The sequence below is a fragment of the Exophiala spinifera genome (genome assembly GCF_000836115.1).
Source record: "Exophiala spinifera strain CBS 89968 unplaced genomic scaffold supercont1.11, whole genome shotgun sequence".
Taxonomy (NCBI): domain Eukaryota; kingdom Fungi; phylum Ascomycota; class Eurotiomycetes; order Chaetothyriales; family Herpotrichiellaceae; genus Exophiala; species Exophiala spinifera.
Window position 1 is genome coordinate 234,791 of NW_015622523.1, and position 26,046 is coordinate 260,836.

General features: G+C 49.9%; 10 protein-coding genes across 10 annotated transcripts; 7 read left to right on the forward strand and 3 right to left on the reverse strand.

Annotated features, from left to right (window-relative positions):
* Positions 1–1,196: 1,196 nt before the first annotated feature.
* PV08_11917 (uncharacterized protein) lies at positions 1,197–2,321 on the forward strand (the record flags this gene model as incomplete). The annotated part of the gene is made up of 1 exon (XM_016386224.1): positions 1,197–2,321. One exon carries the CDS (start codon positions 1,197–1,199, stop codon positions 2,319–2,321), a length of 1,125 nt encoding a protein of 374 aa, XP_016230032.1.
* A 4,171-nt stretch (positions 2,322–6,492) lies between these two features.
* PV08_11918 (uncharacterized protein) lies at positions 6,493–8,874 on the forward strand (the record flags this gene model as incomplete). The annotated part of the gene is made up of 1 exon (XM_016386225.1): positions 6,493–8,874. One exon carries the CDS (start codon positions 6,493–6,495, stop codon positions 8,872–8,874), a length of 2,382 nt encoding a protein of 793 aa, XP_016230033.1.
* Positions 8,875–9,820: 946 nt separating this feature from the next.
* On the reverse strand, positions 9,821–10,672 carry PV08_11919 (uncharacterized protein; the record flags this gene model as incomplete). Its single annotated transcript, XM_016386226.1, has 1 exon — positions 9,821–10,672. The coding sequence occupies one exon, from the start codon at positions 10,670–10,672 to the stop codon at positions 9,821–9,823; it is 852 nt and encodes a 283-aa protein (XP_016230034.1).
* Positions 10,673–10,875: 203 nt separating this feature from the next.
* Positions 10,876–11,645, forward strand: PV08_11920 (acyl-CoA thioesterase II; the record flags this gene model as incomplete). Its single annotated transcript, XM_016386227.1, has 2 exons — positions 10,876–11,514; positions 11,607–11,645. 2 exons carry the CDS (start codon positions 10,876–10,878, stop codon positions 11,643–11,645), a joined length of 678 nt encoding a protein of 225 aa, XP_016230035.1.
* Positions 11,646–12,344: 699 nt separating this feature from the next.
* PV08_11921 (uncharacterized protein) lies at positions 12,345–14,477 on the reverse strand (the record flags this gene model as incomplete). The annotated part of the gene is made up of 4 exons (XM_016386228.1): positions 12,345–12,657; positions 12,711–14,186; positions 14,240–14,292; positions 14,409–14,477. 4 exons carry the CDS (start codon positions 14,475–14,477, stop codon positions 12,345–12,347), a joined length of 1,911 nt encoding a protein of 636 aa, XP_016230036.1.
* A 727-nt stretch (positions 14,478–15,204) lies between these two features.
* On the forward strand, positions 15,205–15,958 carry PV08_11922 (uncharacterized protein; the record flags this gene model as incomplete). Its single annotated transcript, XM_016386229.1, has 2 exons — positions 15,205–15,357; positions 15,407–15,958. 2 exons carry the CDS (start codon positions 15,205–15,207, stop codon positions 15,956–15,958), a joined length of 705 nt encoding a protein of 234 aa, XP_016230037.1.
* Positions 15,959–17,019: 1,061 nt separating this feature from the next.
* PV08_11923 (uncharacterized protein) lies at positions 17,020–17,754 on the reverse strand (the record flags this gene model as incomplete). Its single annotated transcript, XM_016386230.1, has 2 exons — positions 17,020–17,640; positions 17,710–17,754. 2 exons carry the CDS (start codon positions 17,752–17,754, stop codon positions 17,020–17,022), a joined length of 666 nt encoding a protein of 221 aa, XP_016230038.1.
* Positions 17,755–19,293: 1,539 nt separating this feature from the next.
* PV08_11924 (uncharacterized protein) lies at positions 19,294–19,824 on the forward strand (the record flags this gene model as incomplete). Its single annotated transcript, XM_016386231.1, has 1 exon — positions 19,294–19,824. One exon carries the CDS (start codon positions 19,294–19,296, stop codon positions 19,822–19,824), a length of 531 nt encoding a protein of 176 aa, XP_016230039.1.
* Positions 19,825–21,065: 1,241 nt separating this feature from the next.
* Positions 21,066–22,122, forward strand: PV08_11925 (uncharacterized protein; the record flags this gene model as incomplete). The annotated part of the gene is made up of 2 exons (XM_016386232.1): positions 21,066–21,521; positions 21,766–22,122. 2 exons carry the CDS (start codon positions 21,066–21,068, stop codon positions 22,120–22,122), a joined length of 813 nt encoding a protein of 270 aa, XP_016230040.1.
* Positions 22,123–22,669: 547 nt separating this feature from the next.
* On the forward strand, positions 22,670–26,046 carry PV08_11926 (ribosomal protein L32; the record flags this gene model as incomplete). The annotated part of the gene is made up of 3 exons (XM_016386233.1): positions 22,670–23,006; positions 25,079–25,512; positions 25,564–26,046. The coding sequence occupies 3 exons, from the start codon at positions 22,670–22,672 to the stop codon at positions 26,044–26,046; spliced, it is 1,254 nt and encodes a 417-aa protein (XP_016230041.1).

Below are 26,046 nucleotides of genomic sequence, written 5' to 3' on the forward strand. Positions count from 1 at the left end.
CCCGGCGACTCCATCGTAGCGAGTGAGCTTTGCCCCCCAGAGAGCCCTTTGGTCCACTGCATCGCACACTTGCAGTACAGTGCGAGGTCCTGACTGTGCTGCAAAAGTCTGACCTACCTAGCCGGGCAGACTCAACGCCAGTTCCCAAATCTCCCTCCCTCTACTCCCTCTTCCAACCTGATGAGCACATACGCACGAAGCCACTGACACCCTACGACCACTATCCACCGGCTGAGCTGAACACGCCCAACCCTTGCTTGCGAAATTGAACTGAGAAAGCGTTTTCGCCTCTCTCCTCCCGGCTCCGAGCTCCCAACGATGACTCTTCTTTGAAGCAGCTTCAACAAGGCGGACACGAACAACACTCATTCAATTCCCAGAGGCTGTGGAATTCCACCTGGTTTCCCAGGCGCCCCAGGTTTCCCAGTAGCAACCGCACACTCGCCCTTCGCCATGACTGTGCTCGAGCCACCATCACCTCACTAAGCCCAACGATCACTATCCGCTGGAGTCTGTGGGATTTCTCGCGAACACTTTCCCCTCTACTAGCCAAATGCTCGTGCTCAGTTGAGGCCACTACTCTACCGCTGTTTGTGAGCCCTGTGGTCGCGCGTTAACCCGACCAAACGACATCATACGGCTGCGGATTCGCACCCGACCCATTCAACTCACCTGAGCTGACGCCTGCATCCTGATCACTTTCAAAACACTTCAACGTCGCTCCAACCCCGTCTTGACAGGCTTCTAGAGCAACCGTCGAGCAACCATCGAGCAACCACACGACCGAACGTCCTCGAACCAATTGACTCCTTCACCAAACGTTCTTCCAGTCAGAAATTCTTCCCCCTTGACAGCAGCCTTAGCGTCCCGATAACTCCAACATCCCGACTACCGTGCGGTGACACAGCATCCTTTTGTCATACGAAACCGACTTTTGAGACTGGAGGAGGGCCGGGAATTCATCTGACAAACACCCTCAGTCTTGCAGCGCTTGATCCCCGATATACACTGCCATAGGGCGTAGTCGTCCTGTAAAAGAGATCCTAGTATTCCGGTGCTTGAGGCTCTCTTGGCCATCTCCCAGCATTGGTTGTCGGTAAAGAGACAATATTGGCGGAATAGTGTGCTCATTTCCAACATTTGACAGTATTGCTTCCCGTTTCCACCGAGACCAACCCAGGTCGACGTTCAGCGCAATGGTTAGGAAAAAGACGTTTTCAATCAAAGCTTGGCCATTTACACCTGAACCGTCACCTCGACTTGAACCTGCTATCTACATTCTCGACAACATTTCGGAGGGGTTTGACATGTCGGGTGAAGATATGGGTCGGGCCCGGCCCATCAGTATGGTGTCTCGGAGGGAAGGGATCATGTCGCCTGGCAGACCTACGTTGGAAGAGGTACTCAACAACACCGCTCCGCCTCCGTATACCCTCGCTGCTTTCACAGCATTTTTGTCACAACAGCACTGTTTAGAGACCCTTGAATTCACCACCGAAGCGAAACGGTACGCCGAGAAATACGACGAAGCATCTGGCCATTTAGCTGGTATGCCATTGACGGTGGACACCCAGGAAGGGTGGGACCTGATACAGGACTGGAATCGCATGCTTGATATCTATGTCAGGCCGGGCTCACCTCGCGAAATCAACCTGCCGGCGGAAGAACGTGACGCGCTTGTCCACCAAGCTTGTGAAGTCACGCCTCCCCTGCCCGAAACGCTAGATGCCGCGGTGAGACGAATGTTCGACCTAATGTCAGAATCGATCTTCATTCCTTTCTGCAACAGCCTCCGACATCTTCCTTATGCACAAACCTACAACGCAATGTCAGAGTACGCCAGCTACGCCGATCTGGAACCCTCACGGCTGACATTTGACGAGCGGACAATGCACCATCATGCATCACGCCGGCGGCGGTCTCCCCCAAACACTTCAGATGCCTCATTCCACCCATCTCGATCACCACCTCAACAGCACAATCGAACGTCTACGCTGTCGTCCGCCTTGGGTCGCCAGAGCGGCAATCGACTTTCGACGCATGTTTCGCACTCATCGGCCGTTTCCGAGAGCGCGCTGACCGACAGCAGTGGCGGACCCGACAGCCCTCCCCCTGGTGACCTCGACTCGTCCATCACACCTCCGACGACACCGCCTACGAGTGATCTTGGTATAGCAAGCATCAGTCACGGCAGTAGTGGCGCCTCACTCTATCAGACAAAGACGCAGAGGAGCGAAAGCGGCAGTGGGTGGAAAAAAGCAATGAAACTTTTCAGTGGAGCGGGGAAAAAGAAAAGTGGTAGTTTCCACGAGGTCGACTGAGCTCTCGGGAACCAGAAAAAAATGGATATATCTCTTTTTTTTCCTTTGTTGTATTTGAACAACCATGTCGAAAGCGTATACCACTCACCACCATCGGCATTGCGAAAAAGGGGATCCGGTTGGACGAGGTCTTGAAAGAGAAGCACCGGTTGTTCGGATGTGACACTGAGCTTCACGAATTCGTCAGAGGCGTACACTTTACGGGTTTTACAACGGAGGCTATGGGACCTCAGATTTTTCTTCTTTCCCTCGATGTGTACCACGGGAATTGAATTGAACAGGAGCATTTTTAAGGGAACAAAGCAAGATGCGGATATGAGATATGAAAACATGCATGCGGCGTCAACTATGGGGAATTTTCACAACATTTGACGAGTATTCTTTTTGCATTTATTATTATTTGGCAGACATGTTGAGATGTACATGTTTGGTGAAACATGCTTTTAAGAGACACTCTGATCTATTTTTTTTTCTAGGAAGAAGAATGAAGAATCTCTGAGTTCTCAAGGAGCTTCTTTGGTGTATTTGCTTTTGGGTTGACTTTTCTTGTTTTGTTTACCAACGAGGTCTTTGTTCTCATCGCTTTTTCATCCCATGAATTGCTATGTGATAAACCACCAGGTAATATGTGACAACTACCTTCCCTACCTCCCTGAGGCGAGGTGGTTTTCAGGAAGGAGTGACCAAGTCTCACGAAACCCTCGGTCACTCTGGCACAAGTGACGCTCACTCGATCGCCCCGGCGTCCCATTGCCAATCGGTTAGAAAGGAAAGACCTACGAGTTTATCCTTTTGAGCAAACATGATAAGGGGTAAGGTGGAGGGAGGCGTGTTACTGAGAGCACGGAGTACCGAGGACACGACCCCCCCCACCCCGGCCTTGAGCCCTTGGTTGGAAAGGGAAAACGTTGATGAAGAACAAACAACAACGAGAACAACACATGCCGTATTCGTCAAAGAATGTCACTTGTGGGGTAACTGACAACCGATAAAAGAGGACTCGCCTGTACTGACTTGGCTGCGCGGATCAATCGTCCCGGTACGGACTCGGTACCGTCTGGAGACAATTTTTATCCCGTGCCTACCTAGGTACCTCTGTTAAGCGTAGTAGGTCGGTACGAGTAGGAGCGTTGTGAGTGGGTGAGTGAGTGAGTGATTGAGTGATGGGGAAAAAGACCACGGTGGGATCTGGATATAGACAGGTATGGGATGGTGATGTGTGGATGGCTTTCGCCGTTGCGGTTGCGGTTGCGGGCGGGGGGAAGACGAGCGCGGACGTGTGGGCATGAGTATGGGCATGGGCACGGGGTGTGGGCGTGGGTGCGGGAATGGCCTTTGTCTTCTTTCGTTCAACGGCTTTTGATTGCCATCCTTGACGGTATAGGTACACGTTCAGGGTAGGTGTTGTCGAGGGTGTTACATTTCCAAAGCAGGTTTTGTCGAGGGTCTCGATTTCCCCCTTTCGTCACCGCGTTCGCATTGGCAAAAAAGTAAAACAAAAACCGTTGTGCGAGAGACGCTCCTATGATAGTGTGGCTCCCGACAGGTTCGATATGTGGTCTTTGCGCACCTTTGGTAGAGGGTTTGGGGGGGGCGGGGGCGGGCAGTGGTACTGTAGGTACTATTGTACTCCATTATGGGGCTTATTGTAATTGTACTTCCACAGCAGTAGTACCCGTACAACATTGGATATTGGTCCAGGCCTTGTGACAGCGTTGGCAAGGGGGTCCCCAAATGCAGTACTCGATTGTCGAGGGGTCAAGGATTATCAACGCGGGTGGCTCCAATATAATTAATACTCGGAAAGGGACGAGAGATTGTCGAGGGGGGTCCATCACAATACTCGTAAAGGTACAGGATTGTTCTCAATCGCTAACCACAGTATTGGTTAGTGGTCGACCGAATCGAGTGTGGTCGATCCAGCGTAGATCAAACAGTGTCGTGACTGGTTCAATACCTCGTACGGATACACAGGTGCTGATAAGCTCGTTCGTTAGAAAGGGATCGCCTCTTATCTTGTCAGAAAACGATGAACTATTGTATTGGCAATGTGCACGGACTCTGGATGTGCTAGTGCCTCTGTGCTTTTGGGTTTTTTGTGTCTATCTAACCGAAATTCATGCTGGATCTCGGTAACTCCTGCACGTTGCGCAATGGGCACGATTAAAAGGGTAAATGAAGGTAGATCCATAGCTTCGACCCCCCCGATCCCGCTTATCTTGTGATACACATGTGAAGGGAGGCTGTTTGGGTTCGTCGGGATGAAGTCATTTATTGCTTGCTTGGCGACAGAGGGACAGGACCCTTGAATGTCAGGAAGATACACGAAGCGTAGAGATGATGGTCACGATGATGATGATGATGATGGATACACGTACACTGTGATAATGAAGTTGAACACCTGTTTCTGGTATAGGTATACATGAATGTACCCGTACCAAGAACAGTCTGGTGCTACACAGCTCCAATCTCAACCCGGTCGACGGGTTCCTCTCAAATGCTGCGGTGCGTCATATCGTTATCCCGTCGAGATCCCATCGAAGGTGCGGTCAGAGTGCTGAATCAAGATGATGGAAGAGGTGAAGATGAAAATCCCTTTAAGAGCGTCACTTGTTGTATCGAAAGGAGAAACAGGTCCTTCAAAAAAATCGAACGGATCGTGGAATTGATGATTGACAACGGTGAAGGTGTACGAATTCAAGTGAGTGACAGGACAACTGTTGAGGATATCATTCGACGGTAAACTTCGTAGCGATGAGGCACTTGTACCCCCGGTGTCTGTCGCGGACCTCTACCAACTATCGAGCTATAAAATCATATACACGCAAAAAAAATACCACCAGACACTTAGGGATGCAAGTAGTGGACGCTCGTACGAGGTCACCGTGTCTTTTATTTGCCTTTGTTTCGCACCACGTGGTGTAGACCATGACAGTCTAATCATCAAAAGCCTCGAACCTGCGGAGGTGTCTTTGGGCCGTCGTTCTAAACCTCTTACAGCGGCCGGAGAACAGAAGCTAAAGAGTGTTGAGCCTTTCGACGCCAGCCACGAAACCACGAGGGGGCGAACAATGCCAACTCGCACTGTCTCACATCTAATTCACCTTCTGAACGAATAACAATAAACGGACAGTGTTCGCTCCAGCCCTCAGGCACCGGAGCCCAGAATTACATGCATAATTCGCGTCTTAGGGTTCCGGAAATGCAGCCAGACGAGCCGCAGGAAGAAGCCCATCAGCACGAACAGAGTCTCCATGCACGGTGCTACGACCCCGGAGAATCATCAAGCATCATCAGCGCCACCAATATCGTTTTCATCGTGAGTGTCGCCATCACCGCATTCCCATCCACAATCCGACATGCCAAAGTCGAGATCCTCATACGAGTACGGGTGCGTACATCTCGCCGTTGTCAAGTCTACTCCCTGCGCAGGTCGGGGCCTTAGTACGACTGCCTCGATGTACATAGCCTGCATAAAGGTCGGTCATCTCTCCACGGGCATGCAGTCAGTCCCTGTGTACTTCGTATCGACACTTTCAAAAACCCCATCCACGCGACGGGTATTCTCCCGACGGTGGACGGAGCTCCCGAACACTGTACTCTTTGTGGACTGCGTCAACAAAGTTCAACCCCATCCCGCTGTTTGTGGCAGGTCGATGGCGCGGGAGCCCCTGACTAGTCGCTAATCTCTCGCTTCAGTCCGCGACTCAGCGCCGGGCTTCGTACAACAAAGGAAGGCTCCTTCGATCGCGCTGTCCGGGATCTCGCCAAATGCGGGAGTGCTCTGGATAACGAGCTGTCACTTCCAATCCTTGTCTGAACATCCATCCAGTAAAAGCGATGCCGGCGAAATGTATACTTCGTCCTAAGTTTAACGTGGCTTCTTTCCTCTCAGCGGTGCCATCCCTCCTCCTTGTCTCGACTGTGGTCGGCCATGTTGTGGCCTGCTCGACTCACTCCACCTGTTTGTTCGTCAAAACCCGTCCCAGACGCGGGAACTGTTTGACTAAAATGCTGCGGTACCAGCCGCCAGTCGTTCGTTCTAGACTGTGGTCTGTATTTTTGTATCTCCGTGTTCTCACCCTTCCTTTTCTTCTCTTCTTCTTGTTCTTCTCTGCCTTCTTCTCTGCGCGCCCAGGATCCTCAGGAATGATTGACTGAAACCCCCAAAATGCCGGGGAAATACTCTCACACCGTCGTGCTGGCGACTTATTCTAGTCGTGGCATTTTCAACGTACCCAGCTCCCAGAGGTCGAATCCGGAGCGTGATGACTTATCAGGGACATCGTATTCACCTTTCCTAAAGTCTCGGAACGGGGAATCACCTCCAGCAAAGAAGACCAGCGCCACGACCCCTTCACAATCGACTCCGGATCATCCCAGACGGCATCCACGAAAAGATTCAAGCCGCAAATCTACTCAACCGTCCAACAATACGTCAAGTCATACTCCACGAGATTCCCACAATCATCCTAGTGGGGTCGCAGCACAGACTCACGGCGTATCAAGCCATGGCCAAGAATCTCGGCCTCGTCAAGCAGAAGCCGGAATAGAATCTTCGTCGAAACCAGAATATGGTTTGTCAAGGTACAGCCATTATGAGAGTGACCCATGGTTCATTCCATCCAGGCAGTCACACCAGATAGGTACCGACGCTGCAGAACGTGCAATTGCGGACCCGTCGGAACCTTATGCGATGCCACAGCATCGGCATGTACGGAAATACGAACCACGTCCAGACGTCAGCGAGCGGAGAGGACTCATGCCTCGCAGTAGACACTATCGCTCGGCCAAAGCGGAAAAGCATGTCGAACCACTTCTCTCACTGCAACAATTTCTCGACCTACTACCTCCCCGGGACGGGTCCAGTTCACAGCTAGACAGGACTCCCCCTCAGTCCGTTTTTCTCTCGTCGTCTAAACGTGTAACCCTCCTACCAGGTTTCCGTCCTGCGCCTCCTCGTTGCGACTCGGCGCCAGCTCTCCATAGAAGGTCTTCCCACCTCGACTCGGCAAGACCACCTCCGCGAACAGCAAATTCCAGTGACTCCTTCAACCGCGGGGATACGAGTTTTATTGACTCGTCTGACGACAGCGAAGAAGGTGAAGAAGTGACAGGATTTGAGAAGTTGCACGCCGCGCATATGCCACCTTCCACACCAGCAGGACATGATGACTTCCAGCCCCCGTTTTCCGGTTACCACGAAGACGCCAATTCTCGTCGTAAGATAGTCGACTTGACGAAAGACCTTCGAGAGTTGCCAGCTATGTATTCTCCACGACCTGAGAATGGCGCGAATAGCCCACCAGTAACCGTTACCAAAGTCCACCAAATGCAATCGGAACGTTCCTCACTGTATCCCTACGAGAGCGATGTATCTGAGGATTTTCCACTGCAAAAGCACTCGCCGCCGCCGCAGCTCCGATCTGCCACTTTCCAAGCCGCGCATCTAACTCGCTCCCAGACTCCTATTTATGAATTGCCTGATAACCAGGTGGAGAGAATAGTCGATGGTTTGCGAAAAGGTCCATTGTCTTCAGATCCGAAAACCCAGAAGTTAAATGTCGCCGCTGAGGAACGCCTACCCCCCCTCCCAGAGTTCTCGGATATAGACGATTTCGAGGAAAACCCGAACACCCCATCTGTGATCGATCCTCCACATGGGCGTCAGAGGTATTACAGGACAAAGGGCGAAGAAACAACCAAAAGCGAAAGTCGAATTTCCATTTCTCGATTGACGTCTCGGAAAAGCTTCGATATCGGCCGGAGAGCTAGCCTTTCGTCAGCAATTTATGCTCAAGGAAGGACACCTTCGAGGATCGCAGGCACTCCGGAACCTCTTCACTGTGATATGAGCATCTCTTCCGCCACTGACATACCGGAAGTGGCACCTTTAAGAATCCGAAGCAAGACACCACCAGTTCCCACGAGAGATAGTCGAAGAGTCACCTCACCAACGGCGTGTCCGGGTCCGACAATACCATTCAGGCCGGTCAACCCTACTCCAAACTTTGGAACATTGTCTGTCGTGCGGAATCCCGATGAAAAGACCATGCTCAAAGTGCAAAACGTATCGCGATCGACCACACCTCTTCCTGCAGAAGGAAAGGCCTCGCCGCAGAAATTCCCCCTGCTCCAACGCCATTTGCTCCATTCATTCTCGGACCTTGCGTCGATGAAAAGTATAAATGTGCCCGAGTTGACGAGGAGAAGTAGCTACGAATCGCTGGTATCTCCCGAGAGGAAGGGGATGTCGCCCGAGGCCAAGACACCTTCCACTGCAGATTTTGCGGATGACAGCTGGGGCCGTTTGTCAATTGAGCCTGCACGATCCACTCGACGTGTTGCGGAGTTCGAATCACAGCCCGCCCAAAGTCATGACAACGTCGAGAAGCGCGGGCGCTCCAACGATATCAACCACCAGCGAGGGCCCGTCGCTCTCCCACCCCCTGATATTTACCGACATCGTCCTGGTGAGGTCCAGCGTGGCGCCGTGGCGGTGGGCGGACGAAATCAGTCCAAGGGCGTTTTCGGGAGATTCATCAGATGGTAATGGTAATGACTTTTCGTTTTGGGCTGGGTAATAAAAGATGATGTTTCTTTGCAGTTTCTTTGTCATGAATGATGCAGATGGTGAAATGACAGCGGGGGGTTGTTTGTGAGATATGTAGCACTATGTTTGTTGAAGTACCTGGAGTGCTAGCTCGATATCTCTCAGTTCGGCCGCGTACACAGTCGAGATGTTTGTAGTGCCCATGTATTCTGTTTTCTTTATCGAGACATCTGTCGTCGGTATGTTGAGCATCACTGCAGCCGCACCAACGTGATTGTTGATGCCACTACTATCCGTGTATATACGCAGCGATCGTGAGTCCGTGAAGTCGTGCCGCTTAATAGCGCCCTCGGGATTTTTATCGATATATATAACGGGTGGTGTCCACCACAGTGGAACCATATACTGTTGACGCTTTTCTACCTGGTCGAGACAAACGTGGTATTTCTTCTCGAGAAGACTAGACAGTCGGTCCAGAGGGCTAGTTTGGCTATTATCTCTGATAGGCGTAATCTCTTCGTGCAGAGGTGTGGTTCGAATGCGCATCATTGTTTCGAGGGCTGTCTGTTCAAGTTGCTGTGTAGCTAGTAACAAGTTGGCCTCTACATTAACCGTAGTGCCCGCCGTGGTGCGGAAGGCACCGATGATGATTTGAGCGGCTCTGTGTTGAATCCTCGTGATTGTGTTGAGCATGGGACTGTTGACTCTACCATTTCTGCGTCCTGGAGCGTGCCATGTGAAGCATCCGAACAACATCTGAGGGACGATCATCGCCCTGTACACTTCTCTTAGACTAATCAAACCGGTGCCCCATGTGGACGATGCCAGGGCTGACAGGGCCGTCTAATATGCTGTTCAATGTGAAGGTCGCGCATTAACAAGTTGGTTACAAAGCAGAAGTAAGAAGCGTTCACCCCATCCTCCTTAGCAGTGATATTAGATGTTCTCAACACGCCGCCGTGGTGGGATGATCTGGTCCCAGCACCCTGTTAAAGCCAGCAACGGCACATTGATAGAGGTCCATCGCTTGCTGGAAATATTGCCGGGCATGGAGGAGATAGGCAAGGTTGTGAACACTACTGAACGTGTCGGGATGATCGACCCCCAGCTCCTCCTCGTAGCCCGTCAGCGCTCGTCGATACATCTCCTCCGCCTCCTCGTATTTCCCTTGATCTTGCAGCACCACCGCCAAATTGTTCACGCTCGTCAACGTGTCGGGATGATTCTCTCCTAGTTCCTTCTCCCTTCCCGCCAGCGCTTGTCGATGCATCGTCTCCGTGTCCTCGTAATTCCCTCGAGATTGCAGCACGGCTGCCATTAGTTCTAAAATGTCGAGGAATTCGGTATTTTCGTCTCCATAAAGCGCTGCGCGAATATGATAGGACTTCGAGACGTGTTGCAACGCCCCTGTATACTGCCAAGACAGCCATAGAAACCACGAAACATGATACTGGAGACGTCCTCGACTTTCTCTCATGATGACACCGGTCCCTTGGTGACGCAGTGTGGCCTGCGCATGAGGGAATAGGTTCTGGCACACCGGCCAGTTGCTGTACTCTCCGGTGGGAAAGCTGGCGGCTAGCACTTTAACCGCGTGCTCCACACTCGCCTCCTTCTCCCCCTGATGCTGTAACCAATACCGCACTGATTCCTGCACGAGAGGGTGCATCGATATCGTCTCATCCGCTGCGGACGCCACAAGCCTTAAGAACCTGCCTTGAACCGCCCTAAGCTTAGCGGCTATCCCTTTATTTGTTCCTAACGCCGCGGGCTTTGCCCAGGTAAGGGAATCGTACATGATAGCGGGGCAAACCATCCCGAGGTAGACTTTTCGGCTGGCTTGTAATGAGGCTCCCCATGTTGAACCTTGTAGAGTCTTCATTGCCGCTATCAGTTTTGACACTTTCATCAGTGCTTGTACTGCTTAAGCGCGACCGCTGAGCTTTCTGTCAAGGTAAACCCTGAGAGAATGGAAGGCTATTGTTTCAATCGACAGTCCGAATGGCTTCAGAGAAAGGAGCGTCAGACCTACATGGCCCCGAACATTTACCGTGGCCTTTCCGATTTCAACGCCAGACGGAATCTGTACCGACAGATTTGGGACCCGAGAATGGCTTCATGCCCAAAGGCAGCCCCATCGAGAGCCGTGGTCATACAATCACAAATGAAGCTGAACCGTGGCGTCGTCATGCCCAGCAGTGGATTCGCACACGAGGCACGATTAGCGCGTCTGGAGGACACCAAGCTCAAGCAGTGGCCTTGGCTTACCTCTCAGACTCGTATCTCCTCGGCACCATCTCTCGCGTTAATCATCTATATCGCTTCCGAGGGGTTGAGGCTACAAAATCAGCTTCTTCGAAACCTTCTTCGGCGGACGAGGACAGTGAAGGAGAGAGTGTTGAGCGATTAAAGGAGATCGAAGGCTTCCGTGATGACCCTGACAACAGAAATGGCAGACCTGAAGTGGATATGACAGTATCGTTAAGTCACAGCATCTACTTCCACCGGCCCAAGGACGTCCGTGCGGATCAATGGCTCTACTTTGACATGTCCAGTCCTTGGTCAGGTGATGAAAGAGGTCTAGCGGTTCTTAGAATCGTTTCAAGAGAAGGTGTTCAATTGGGCACTTGCATCCAGGAGGTATGTGTGGGCTCTGAATTCGCTTTGAAGAAACGTGTGTGTGTGTGTGTGTGTGTGTGTGTGGGTGGGTGCGCGCGCTAACATTTCTCAAGGGCCTCGTAAGACTGACTCAATCAGTATCTAAGATCTAAACTTTTAACTCTTCAGTGCGGCTGAGAATATATAGTAACTAATAGCGACCGGTATAAGCTCGTTAGATAGCTCTATCATGTAGTAAACTTTTGTTAAAGATCTAATCTAGATACCTTCCAATGTTGAATGACAAGGAGGAGGACCAGTTATTTCTTGGTCATCAATGTAAATACGTTCGCAATCTACAAAATCTCTCGCTAAAAGGGTGTTTATGAATATATATATATACAGGATGGGTGCCATAATTGTAAAGATGGTATAACGAAGTAATGAAGAAAAGTCGCGAGTGTGAGTATTATTTTATCTTCTGAGTACATCTTTCGCACATTATTGTTACCGTATCAGATCATGGTAAAGTCATATCTTCAGTTTAGGAATGATCACCTATCTATGTTTCTCTGAAAAATCGCACCGATCGTTTAGTTCAGTGAAGAAATGAGATAGTTCACTGTTCCAAGTCATTCTGAGCGAATACTTGTGTAAACGCAAAATGGTAGGTTTCGGGAGTTATCAATGCAGGTCCAAGAACACCTGCAGATGAAGTCGACTTTGCTCCAATAGGAAGCATATCATAGAAGACACTAGCAGCAATAGCCTGTAAAGGCGGTATGTTGCCCATCAGGCCATGTGTAAGTTGCATATGATTGTCGTAAAACGCCTCGTGTGAGGCGAGCCTCTTTCAAGAAGTAAGCGTGAATTCACTCCACAAACAGATGTCTTTTTGGACTGACTTGAATCTTTTCATATATTTTCTGGTCACCGACGGGGAATTTTGTAGAGTGCGCGATATTTTTCTCTGCTGTGACTATTTCGAACACAAGCTTCTCAAGCTCGATGCACAGGTGTCGCATGCGCTCAACGTCAAGTACTCCACGCTTTTGGACCTGGGTCAGAAACTGCACAAAATCACTCATGTGTCTTAAATGGGATCGTGCTCCTATATCAGCGGGATGCTTAAGCAGAACTGCTACTAGCGCAAGACATGCAGACAAAGGGTAGAACAGAGTCTGCCTGCGAACCACTAGATTCAGCATTATATCATATCCATGAAATTCCATACATACCAGAGACATCCAGGCGTGAGGGGTGGTAGAAACTGCAAAAGTTGTATCGATGCGTGAGCCATAGTCGTATGAATGAAGTTTGAAGAGATGGACTGTGACGCGAGGTTAATGCCATCAACAGGCATGTGATACGCCGCCCAACTATGAACTGCATTCATAGCGCGATAGTAGACAAGATGTAACGCAAGGATAGTTTCCCTGCCCGGACCGACAGTCGACCAATCAACGTGGCCTGGCCGTATTGTTGCGGCAACTTGTCCTTTCCAGTCCTCAAGCCGGCAATTCAGCTCTGAAACTGCTGCTGAACACATGTCCGGACCGCAATTAGTGGCCTTTTCGGAATACAACTGGTTCTGAATGCATGATTCGATCACGGCTAGCTGAGCTCGTAGTCGAAAGACAGCGGCGTCCACACGTATTTCTGAGACAGCGGTCTTCCCAGGACAACCGAGGGAATCAGGACTTGGATACCCAAGGCTGATATCATCGTCGTTGTAAGAGGACGGAATTCTAGTTTTGATGGAGATATCCTTGTCAAGTATGTATGCAATCCAGAACGCCCGCTTATGTCGCTCGGCAGTAATGTGGTCCATGCCCATATAGAAGGAGCTTCTATGAAACCCAAGAGTTGTGGACAGCCGCGCAGCCTCGGATACTAAAAGTGAGGTTGTGCGTGCATCGCTTGATCCTTGCATGAACAGGGCCATGGCAAGAAGCGCTTCCAGGGCCACAATATCTGTACCGCGCGCGGCGATTGCCGGGAAAACGCCGAATGACGTTTTAAAGAAGTGCCACGATAGATCTATCATTCCACTGTAGGAATCTTCGGCCGCCTTGGACTGAATTGCAATTGCTAGGGCGGAGTTCAGGAGACCCCAGCGTGCCGGGCTTTTGTGAATCGATGACCCGTCACTCGCGTACTCCTCGTCTAAGAGCTGTATCAGACTATGATGGTCGAACAGTGGCCACTGGCAGTTGGTATTACTGTAGGCTTCTTTAAATAGTGTTTCAAGGTGGGCCTTGGAAGAGAGGTGCGTGAATATAGAACTTGTCAACCCACCATGCTGCATTTGGGTACGGAGCCGTCTCACAACATTGCTGTCTGGGAGCGACGCAAAGAACCTCTCTCGTACAGCTGATATCGCACTGCTTGTTCCGATAGAGGATTTCGGTGTCGGTAAGTTCGACCCCGAATTCCTTGTTCCAGAGGCCTGCGCAACAACTCGGCTAGTGTAAGGTCCCTCGGTCTCAGTAGGCGGCAGAGCTGTGCTCGATCGCCCGTCCGTATGCGCTAATGGTCGCACATCACCTGGCCCAAATTCCGAGGTCGAGCCGAGTGTCTTTGTGGCCATTTCATCTGAGCGGTGATCTGAAGCATAAGATGGCCCCACGCTTACTCGATCTGCTGGAAGCCCAGACCGAAGAGCATTCTCCAGTCTTGCAATCTTCATCTCAAGGGTTGAAACATATTCTTTTCTGTTTGCAAGCTTTAGACTGCCCAGAGTGCTAACAGTGCGAATTCAACTCACTTTTTACCCTTGCCCCGCCTCTTTGCCTCCAGGTATTTACAAGTCAATCCCTGCTTAAGACAAGGAGAACAGCTTGGCAGGTTCCCATCGCATCGCCTCTTTCTCGTTTGGCACTGCTGACACGCCTAGATCTGTAAGACGCTGGAGTGGTGACCATGCGGAAACTTACGTTTCGGACTCTCTTCTCAACATGGCTCTTCAACTTCGGGCTACCTTCGCTATCGGATGAAAGCGCCATGCAGTCAAGTTGACGGTGTAGAAGAATGCGGGCTAGTCGCAGGTGTTGTTTCGACCTCGAGAGCAGAATGTTGGATACCACGAGTGTCTCTGGTCTGGAACTGGGCTTGGCGCAAGCCGTCTGAGGGTCACGCGGCTTTCAGGCCTTGCTTGACGGTCGCTAGGCGAGAGGTCGCCAATTTCGCTACTAATTAGGCGGGCAAGTGAATTGTGCCAAACGTGGATCAGCTTAACCAGGAGTTGTATCTGTGCCCGCTGGGTTCCTAGGAGCATTCGAAACATAAATGCAAGCCTAGTATGGGCTACTGAAACAGCAGGTGGACGATCGAAGCACCATTTTGCTAATGACGCGAAACACTGACGTTCGACTGACTGTGCATTCTTGGGCAAGCAAAAAGAGAGGCTGGATCACTGCAGATGCCAAGAAAGCTGATGTCGTCGAATTAGTGGCTTTTTAACTTTATTGCATGTAATATTATCAATCAATGTTGAGTGCCTCGATCGGCCGGATCGCCTTCGGGTACAGTGGGTCCGGCGGCTTATCAAGTATTGATCGCGGATGCAAAATACTTCCGCACACGTTTGGAAAGTTCACTTGGGCCAGACGCTGACTCTTGTTTCCAATGTTCTATATAAAGTAGCCTATGCCAGGAATTTCCTCCTAGATAGACACACAGAGTTTAACAGTGTGCTTTTTGATTCTCATTGAGCAGAGAAGACCAAAAGTCATGGATCGCGACAAAGTTCTAGTCTTCGGCGCTACTGGGCCTGCTGGGATTTGCGTGTTAAGAGAGCTTCTCTCGCGGAACATTCCTGCATTGGCCTTTTGTCGAAATCCCGGCAAAATTCCAAAAGATCTGTCTGATCACGCACTCCTCGAGGTAAGTTGGGGCCCCCGATTGCCAGAATTGTGTCTAACTGATTGTGCAGATTCTGAAGGGAGATATGACCAACCGCGAGGACTTCTCCCGCGCAATTTCTAAATCTCGTGCTATAATATCTCTACTCGGACCCAGTGCCGATCGCCAACCTCGGAATACTTTTGCCGACTACTATCGAACAATCGTTTCTTCAATGAAGGAACATGGCGTACACCGCTTTCTCGTTCTTGGAACAACGGCCATCTATCGCCACGATGACCGCACATCCATTGTTCGTTCCCTCATGAAAGCACTCATTCAGCTGGTCGTCAACCACGCATACCAAAATGTCATGGCTATCCAAGAATACTTCGACTCAGTTCAAGATCCGTCGATCGAGTGGACAGTATATCGTCTAGGGTGGCTCACTGGTACGAGTGATCCAGCTGCCTGGTCTGAGGATCGGAAGAAAGGGGAAGCCTACGCAGGACCTGTCGGAGGGCCAGGTTTCACTTCTGGAGTGAACAGAAGTATTTTGGCCAAGTGGCTGGTCGATACGAGTCTAGACCCGAGCGCCAAGTGGAAGCAACAGATGCCGGCTGTCAGTAACCTGCGAAAGTAGGAAGCCCCTCAACACTTGGGCAGTGAGTTTATGGGTTTCTTGGTGCTGTACACGACGAGTGAGAATGTGTGTTATTCAAAGCAAGACTCCACGAAGTCTTAATACCCTGTTTTAGGATTCGTATATTTTTCAAGATGTGCTCCATTAGACACCCCAGCCCTTGGGGGACAAGATTGTGTTTGTCAACTGGAAAGTTCGAGGCCCTGTAATTCCATGGGAAGAAAACACCAATTTTTCCTTGAATCATTTCACTCTGTAAAACCGATCTTAAACGGAACCATTATTTATGGACAGTGTCAGAATTTTGGAGAATCTTCGATGCGAGTCCTCCCCAACCTTAGTTCTCCTGTCGATGTTGCATTGACAGTTTTTTGTAGGAGTTACAATTGACGGCACGACTTGTTCTCATCATTCTGTAATGTACACACTGGTCGCTCTCAACTCGGGTTCAACTCTAAACCCTCAGGATTCTAGAGGTTCACTTACGACCATCATCCTGTCTTAATCTCAAATCAGGTGAGCTCGAGCTCGATGATAATGGAGGCCAAATAGGCTATGCGCAGAACAGTAACGATAATGACCATTCTCGAGGACTATGTGATACTTCGTACATAAGTTAGCGTATTTCAGAAGGAGTCACCTGCAGCGAATCAACAGCGAACACGAAATCGACCCCATCTTTGACAGGGTGAGCGTCTGAAGCTCGAGAACGGGTAAGAGAAGAATCATCAAACAGGTAAGAAGACTGAAGATCACCTAAGGAAGACTAAAATGATAGACACGGGTGGCCACTTTTATCCCCCTGGGTTTACCACCAGGCACTATTATAATGCCTTCGCAGGAGGATTCGGTTCTATCTATAGAGTGAACGATAGCTTCAAGTCGAATTTTCTCCAAGGATACCTTCAATTGTCATAATAACTTCTGTGCTTATAAGTCGTAATACAAAGCGTAAGCCCAGTGGTTTAGTTGCATATAAAATATATAGATGCCTAGATATTCTTTTTCCCACAATAATCCGGCATCTTCCTTTCATCACAGGTCATCCCTTACTTTGTCCCTTAAGAGCTATCATTTCTAGCTACTTTCGAAAAGACTTCGAGGAAGGCCGGAGGGTCTTGTGCACCTCGCACAATATATTGCCCCTGAATCATGAAAAGGAGAACACCAAAGATACCCTGACGTTGTGCCTCAAAGAACTCTCGGTCCACATCCACTCCAGCGATATCGGATTTCAACCAAGTGTCCACGTCTCCTGCATCGATCCCAGCCTCTACGGCAATCTGGCGTAGGATATCATGAGAACTGATGTCCTGTGCGCCCTCGTGGTGCCTGCGAAAAAGCCCTTCCACCAATGCATCACAAATCTCTGGGTTCGAAAGTTTTGTTTGGGCCAGATATATCAATCTGTGTGCATCTCTGGTGCTTCCAGTCCTTCCACCAACTTTGAACCGAATTCCATTGGCCCTGCCCAGCTGCTCCATCCGCCTTATTACTGGTGTGATGTCGTGCATGCCGGTTTTCTGCTTGATGTAGTCCACCGTGGTGGCCTCGCTTGTTCCAGCATCTGGCCGGAGATAATACGCTCCCCATGTGATAGAGAAAGTATCGGAGCTATTGCCATGGGTCTTTTTCCACAGGTCAATGGCTTTCTCTAATTTTCTTTTGCCGACGAAACATAACTGTAGTACTGTTAATCGGCATATTCGAAGTTACTGCGAAGTCAAAGGGAGTGGAAGACTTCTACCTACGGGACAGATAATGTCTGAAACAATATGAATTTTAATGACAGCCATGAGTATAGCAAGGAACACGAGGAATGTGGTGTTTGGCTACGTTATTTCTTGGCTAGATAAGTGAGAACGGGTGAATTTGATCAAGAGTTGCGGTATTCCGTTTAATATGAAGTCATTGTTAAGCGCGGCTGCTTTTTGCTCCCGAGCCGAACAGCCATCACCTAATTAGAAATCTCAGTTAGCAGTGTCACCTTTGATTGGCATAGAGTGTGCGTCATTTACCAAGCTAATCATGGGTATCCTATAGGAGATTGCGGAAACTCAAGACCTCTGGCTGAAGTTACAACTGTAAAGCCGGTCTGGGAGACGTCCGCAACTCAACCTGCTCATCAATCTCGCACTGTTCAGATCGATCGGCATCGACATCCTCTTGCCTTATGTTTCCTTCAAATTCAACTGGCCTCTCTCAAAAGTGTGGACATATTCCAACTTACCAAGCCATTGCACTGACACAAGCAGCGACCATGCTCTTCGTTCAATATATTATTATATATAGCACTATGTTTCTTAATGTAGTATGGAACGTTGAAGGATTTCATCAGTGCGAACGTGGGCTTTTTTCATTCGGGCTCAGACTCAGGCACGGAGTATCATTAGCATGATGCAGGCCTCTTCGTTGCTGTTATTTATGTACTTATCATTCAGCAAACGTTCCAAAGCCACATGTGGAAAATACAGATCCACCAGACTACTCGCTGCAAGGTCAGGCTGGGCCGATCTGTCACAAGCCGCAGTTGGCGCCCAGACGTCGATTGTTTGGCCAGCCGTATGATAAACTGCAAGCCATATCATGCAATGTCAGAAAGGGCCCCGGTGAGCACAGACCAACGCTTGGGTGCTCTGTGTATAGTCAGAATATAGTAGGCACACACACGCGCCTTGTCTTTATCTGGTTTAGTACGACATAGAGTGCTGGGTTGATGTGGTCCTTTTCGTTCAGTTTGACTCTCAGGCTTCCCTTTTCTCTTTTCTTTACTACTTGTTGTACCAGATACAGCCGTCAGAAAGAGACAGTGAAAGACAACACCGGAACGCGGATATGACAAAAATGCACGCGTCAGTGGAAATTGATTCTGACTCATGGTACCGAGTTCAAGATCCCAAGAAACGAAAACAGATACAAGATAGGTTGGCGCAGAGAGCAAGAAGTGAGTGCGAAATGCTGTTGTCTCCCTGTTTTACATCTGTGAGCCGTCACAATGGTACAGGACGCCGTAGTCGAGATCCGACATTTCAGGTCATAGATCCCCGTTTTCTTGGCTTTGATTTCTTTTTCCTTTGGCCTTTAATATTCCTCGTTCATGATTTGAAGAATATGAAACGAAAAGCTCATCTCAACGACGATGTGTTGTAGGGAAACGTCTAGCTGAGAGTCGTTCGTACCAACAACAGCAACAACCTCGCCACTCTTACCGTCCAGAACAAGACATCGTTCCCACAGCATCCCGAAGCGCTATTCTCAACGATCGCGACCATGGTCTGTATCAACAATCACATGGTGGTGCGGGGAGTGGTAACACAGACAAATTGCCATCGGTAATGACAATAACAACAACAACATCATCGTCATCGTCAACTACAACAACCACAACGACAACATCGTCAACAACACTAGCGACAGCACCAGCAGCAGCAGCAGAATCAGGGGCCTCATCGACAGAAGCGACTACTCCCACTAAACCCATGATCGGCTCCGGCCAGAATCTATTGACAAGGCATGTCTCCTCGGTCTTCGCAGCTCTACACAACAACGGTCTCATCCTGGGCCTGCGGTGTGGGATTCAGGTCCCCATCCTGTCTCCTCCGTGCACGTCCAAGGTCCCCTTGAGTTTGCACCCGAGTAAGACGCAGATGACGGTCCTGCACATCCCGTGGATAGACCGGTTTCCCTTCCCGGGCATGAGGGACAAGGTGATTCGGCTCAACGGCATGTTTGACGAGGAGGAGTTCCTGAACGACATGTTCCAGATGAGTACTTTCGACATCCTACCCGATTCGGTGAGCTGGGATCCGAATGCGTGGATCATGACCCAGAGTTTTGAGGAGAAATGGGGGTTTTTGTTCTTGTAGACCGGGAAAAGAAAAACCAAAACGGACGAGGAGGTATACGGCGAAAGTCGAGGGACGGACCATAGATGATATACAAACCGTGCTAAAGTGGGGAGACAGGAGAACATGTTGTTCCTACGCTTGGTAAGAATGCTGCGCAAATGAAAACGGGATCCCCTTACCCACTTTTCGAGGTATCGGGAAACCGAGGGAGTTCAAAAGATCATTGACATCGAGCCATTTGAGTATTCCATAAACAACTTCGAATACAACCCCAGCAGCTAAGCACGACACCACAACTGCTCGTTCAAAGTACAGTTTCTATCTGCTACCTTGAAGCATTGGCGCGTGGCAGCTATTGGTTTCACAGGAATCGAAACCCCAGGACAAACTACTATCGAGAACCCTCCACTCGGTGATACCTTGCTGGTCCCCCGGCCAGTTCGGTCGGACCATGTGTTCACTTCGACAAATTCGATGCGAGTACCAGCCGGATTAGAAACAATGGCAAATCTAACGGTCCTTAGATCCTTTGTTGTGGAGCCGAAGTGACCGGTACGAGCAAGCTCGTTTCTACTGCCCACGCAGTGGCTCACTGTTCGATCCCGTGAATGACGATCAGGTTTGTCGTTGTCTAGGTAGAGTAAGAGAGGAAGTACTGTACCTCTCGAGAGGGTATGATTCTCGATCTTCGAAAACTTCAGAACACCCCCAAGCCACTAAATTCTGACCCTTCTGACCCTTCTGACCCTTCTGACCCTTCTGACACGCATTTGTCAGTATTGCGCGCCTCGTACCCATGCCAAGTCTAGACCTCTGTCGAAAGGTACGACTTTGTGCCCGTCTTGGCGGCCGGGACCTTGTTTCTGACACGAATCACATCCGCAAGATAGCCACCAAAGTATTCGAAAGTTAGTCGAGACGCCCCCCATATCTGAACCGCCAATGAAGATCTCAATGAGGCCGCCTACGTAAATCCCACCCCAGAATCCTATTCGTAGCGAATGCGAGAGAAGGCAACCCCGCGGGGAGTCACGGCATGTTATTCACCCGATAGTCCAGCAGTCACAGGTAAGCAATAGTAGACGTTGTGAAGGCGCTGATGGGCGAGACCCAAGGGCGACGGGTTTCGATATACTTATATAGGTGTGTACCTGGTGATATGATGCACCACTTCGGCCCTCCCCTCCATTTGATACCATAGTACCACATTCTTCACTCAGCTCAGTGCTCACACCGCCTCGCAAAGTTGTTCTCCCACCATGGCGAGTACTCCTAGCACAGCAATCCTCTTCGTGCCGGGTTCCTTTGCCCTTCCGGAATTCTACGACCCCGTCTTCGAAAAAGTCCGAGCCAAAGGGTACAATATCCAGGGTCTTCATATGCCCACCGTCGGCCTGTCTGCTTCAGAAGGCCGTCCGACTGGTCCAGGTGGTGGTCCTCCCACAATGTACGACGACGCAGCGTACATCGCGACCGAAGCCGAGCGTCTCGCGGACCAAGGTACCAGGGTCGTCATCATAGGCCACTCGTACGGCGGTGTCCCCGTCTCACAAAGCACCAAGGGCTTGAGTGTCGCGGACCGAAGTGCGCGAGGTCTCCCCGGTGGCGTCGCGAGACTGGCGTACATGACTTGTCTTGTGCCCGGCGTAGGCGAGACGGCAGTGGACGTTCTTTCAAAGGGGCCACAGGACCAACAGGTTGAGATGGATGTTGATGTAAGTAGTACACAACATGCATCACGCATCGCCACGCAATTCACAATTCGCAATACCCAATGCGCAACTCGCAACATTCAATACTTACAACGACAACGACAAAAACCTCCAGAAATAATTCGTCATCCCATGGACCGTTGACATTTACCGAGTTCATTCTTCCTCTTTCTCATTCTCCCTTGCGTCCAAAGTACCAGATAGTGTATGTGCTAACGATTCCGAACTTATACTACACACGGAATAGGACTCGGGATGGATGACGCATAGAAACCCGGAAAAGACAGCGTCGCTTATCCTGCAGACAATCCCACTGGACGAAGCCACGGCCCTTGTCAAGTTGTTCCCGAAACATTCAGCCCCCAGCTTCGTCAATCAGCTCACCTATGCGGGATACAAGGATATTCCCGTCTCGTATCTCCTGTGTGAGGACGACCTGTGTATTCCGCCCGATGTGCAGCAGCGAGGGATCGATATCATCGAAGAGCAAAGTGGGTCGAAGGTCGATGTTACGAGAATCAAGGCGGATCATTGTCCGAATCACAGCGCCATGCAGAGCGTGGTAGATTGGATTGTGAGTGTTGCTGAGAAGGCGAGCACTTAAACAAACAGGGGAAGGTAAACGAAGTCATTGAATGAACGCAGGTACCTGGCTAGCTTAGCATATCAATCGTTAGGGTTGAACCTTAGCTCGATACTGTTGCGCTTGTGTTAATTGCCTGAGTAAGTATAGTACTTGATCGTCGAAGATGCAAACCAATGCCAATGTATTCATCTAGGTAAATTTGAGGAGTAGGCTGGCAGAAGGAGAGCATGATTCTGAGTCCCTTTCGTTCTCGATTATGATCGGTCACGGATCTGCTGAGGAGAAATCATCACAACAGCTTGAGCGTGTATCTCTTCGCGGAAATTTAGGAAAGTCTGCCATGCCTTTCAGATGTAGAACAAGTGAGAAGGTCAAGTAGACAGGGGACAGCAGTTCTCTGAGACGCGCAAAAGCAGCAATGACAGTCGTCTAAAACGGCAGGATATTTTTGTGGCTCTAGCGATCCACGAAGATCTTCCAAAGCTCCAATCAAAAAGTTGTCGGACAACCAGAACGGCGGTAATTGTAGACACAGACATCCCGCCGTCCTCAGAGGAAGCTCACCATGGCCTCAACCGTCTCTATCTTCGGTACTCCCGTCTCAAGACTTCTTTCCCGACGAAGCGCAACCGCATTTTCAACAGCCATTCAACCATGGTCCTCCCGGCCTATCATCTCCGCGTCCATTGCGATTCCTTCAATTGCCATAAACATACCTGGTCTGGTTTCTGATATCTGGGAAGGGATTCTGAAAGCAGTGCCCAAGAAGAAGACTTCACATATGAAGAAAAGACACCGACAGTTGGCTGGAAAGGCTCTAAAGGATGTTAAAGCTGTCAATAACTGCCCTGGCTGCGGACGACCAAAGAAAGCTCATACCTTATGTCCATATTGCGTTGCTGGTAAGCTCAAGAAAAGGAACTTCGGAAACCTTGCTAACATACTGGGTCAGAGATATATGACAGCTGGAATGCGCGGGACGCCCAAGAAAAAGAGATGGCTGCGCAGAGTAAATCTTGAAACCAGCCAGTCCTCATAGCACCCAAAGGAGAACACTTTGCCCACGATACCCATCCGTTCGGTGACGAGCGGCGGCCTTCCGATGCCATTCCGATGTTCGCTGGAGAATTCCAGTATAGACAGATTCGTACGTCCGCAGCGCTTTGTGTCCGACACCGTCAATCAGGGCGCCATGGCCACGGAGTCATTGGTGGACACCACGGAGATCACCCCTAAGACGGAGACTGGGTCACTGTGCGATATTCGGGACAGTTCTTCTTCAGCAAATAGCGATATCCTTGAGCTATTTGAACGGGTTCCTGGGCAGAATCGAGCAACAGAGTTGTTTCTGCAAAGATTTGGAGTCTGCATTGGAGGGCACCAGTTGCTTTTCCCAAGAGACATTCGCTCCAAAAGTCTCACACTCCTATAAGATGAGTCACTGGAGGTCTAGTCCCTTGCTGTTGCGAGCCGGCAACGAAGATAAACATGTACAACATTTTACGTGTATATAAGGTCAACTTTCACGATATAAACACCGAAAAGCGATTATTCCACCAGTTTATATTCCTCCTTGGACAAATCGTCTTGAGCATGTGAAGTCGGACCACCTGGCAAGGCCTTTCCGGTACCGCTGACCTTTGTTTCTCCCTTCGTAATATCATACAAGATCTTGGCGTTGATGGGGTCGCCGGTGTGTTTTTGTGCCTGTGCAGTAGGAGCTCCTTTCACAGGTTGATTGTGTCCGGTCGTCTTTATTGGCTTTAGTCGAAACGAACTCAGCAGCGGAGTAGACTAACCTTTGACACGATCACCGACAACATTCTTTCTCACCATTTGTGATGGAGAATATGGTCTACCGGGTCAGAGATTCCGCGGTGTGAGACCGAGCCTTTGCAGTTGGACCAGAATTGGCAGAGCGGCCAAAATCAGTGAGTTCTTTTTCTTTCTGGGTGATTGTAGAGATGGTTTCGGAATCCAAGTTTGACCGGTTCGTGGATGCCATTCTGCGTGAGACGATGGAAAAGGCTTCGATGGTATGATACGTGAGGAAGTGGCTGACCTGGACAGTCTTGAGGAAACTTTTGTTGAGAATCATGAGTATGACAAACGAACAAGTCGAGTTGCAGACATGTTCGAATCTTCTCAACCAAAAAGCATTCTCCTTTATCTCGTTGTATTTGTCTTCGATTTCAGAATGATCCAGATCAATCCAGTTTTGTAGAGCCCTCCGGTTCAATCAAGACTATGGCAATCGCTGGTAAGCTGAAGATAGAACAATATATGAACATCAAAACCCATAAATATTGCACTTTAGAACAAAACCTACACAGGTGACAGCCTGTCAACCACGGAAACTGTAGACGTCAACAAGGGACAATTTTTTGTGAGGCTGATGGTAGTTGATGGGACAACATATTATGCCATCTGGTACTTGCACCTTGCATTGGTTTGCTTTCAATTCGACCAGTTCATCCATGAGTACAGGACTCTTTCGGGCGATCATGCGGATAGGAAGCCGTGATATCGAGCGTCTATCGTTGTGGCCATATTAGCGTACACAATGATGCATAGAGAAGTCTCATCCGGTAGTTGCTGTGATGTCCACCGAGGCATCGACACTGAATGAAGTTTGTTAATGAGCACAGATTTAAATGTCCACGATACCTCGAAAATGACGTCATTTCAATATTTTTGTGCCCGCGCTTTGACTGCGGCATCGATTTGACTCTGTTGGAGCGCAATGACAGTCTCTCCATACACACCTTGGACTCGACGCGCCTAGCAAAAGAGGAGTCCCATAAAACCCCCGGGAGATGCATTCTCTTGATTTAAGATGGTTCGTTCAAAGCCTCTCCATCTTACAGTCCGTTACGACTAACGCCCTGCACAGTCGAAGCAATATCTCTCTCAGCACACAATAGATAATGGTAAGTCTCCCCAGAGTGTTTTGAAGCATACTGACACACGTCAGCACATATCACCGATGTATTTGCTTTGGCCGTGACCACATCTCAGATCCTCACTGGATCGGGTGAACCCTCAATTAAAGTTCATTCCACTGCCGAGGAGGACTTCCCGATAGCCCAGGTTTTGAAAGATGCTCACAAAGTTGGCTGCCACCATATCGTCACCAGCGGGTCCGGTATAAGGGCCGTAAGTGTCGGCTTCGATGGAACAGTCAAGGTATGGAGGTATGAAGAGGGCATGTGGAAAGAGGATGGCGACATCCCGAACGAAGGGCCTAGAAAAGGTGGGCATGTATGGGCCGTAACGCTGTCTAGCGATGGACAGTACCTTGCAGGCACAACACAAGACGGACGTGTCAATGTGTGGGATTTGAATGGAGGCAAGGAAAAGATCCGAGAGTTTGAGACCAAGGGCAGTTTTGGTCTCTCGGTCGATATGGTATGACTTCCAAGCTTCTCTGCACGAACGAAGGCTGATGTTTGGATCCAGTCCGCAGACGGACGGTTCATAGCCAGCGGTCACGAGTCGGGAAACATCTACGTTTTCTCTACAGCTACCTCGCGCCTGCTTCATTCACTCCCTGGTCTCATCAAACCTGTGCGGTCGGTCAAGTTCTCTCCGGGCTCAACAATGCTTGCCGCGGCTGGGGATGGACGTGTGATATCTCTGTATGATCACACCTCCGGTGAACAAGTCGCCAACCTCAGCGGACATGCAGCTTGGATTACGAGCCTTGATTGGAGCCATACTGGCCAATACCTTCTCAGTGGAAGCCTCGATGGAAAGGTCAAAGTCTGGGACATTGAGCGAAGGACATGTGTAGCCACTCATAGTGAGAGTGACAAAGGTCTCTGGTGTGTCAAATGGTTGCCCAAGGACGCAACCGCCATATCAACGCACAAAGCCGAACGCTTTGCTACGTCGGGAAGCAACAAATCGATTGCCATCTATCGAGAAGCAACCGGAGGCTAG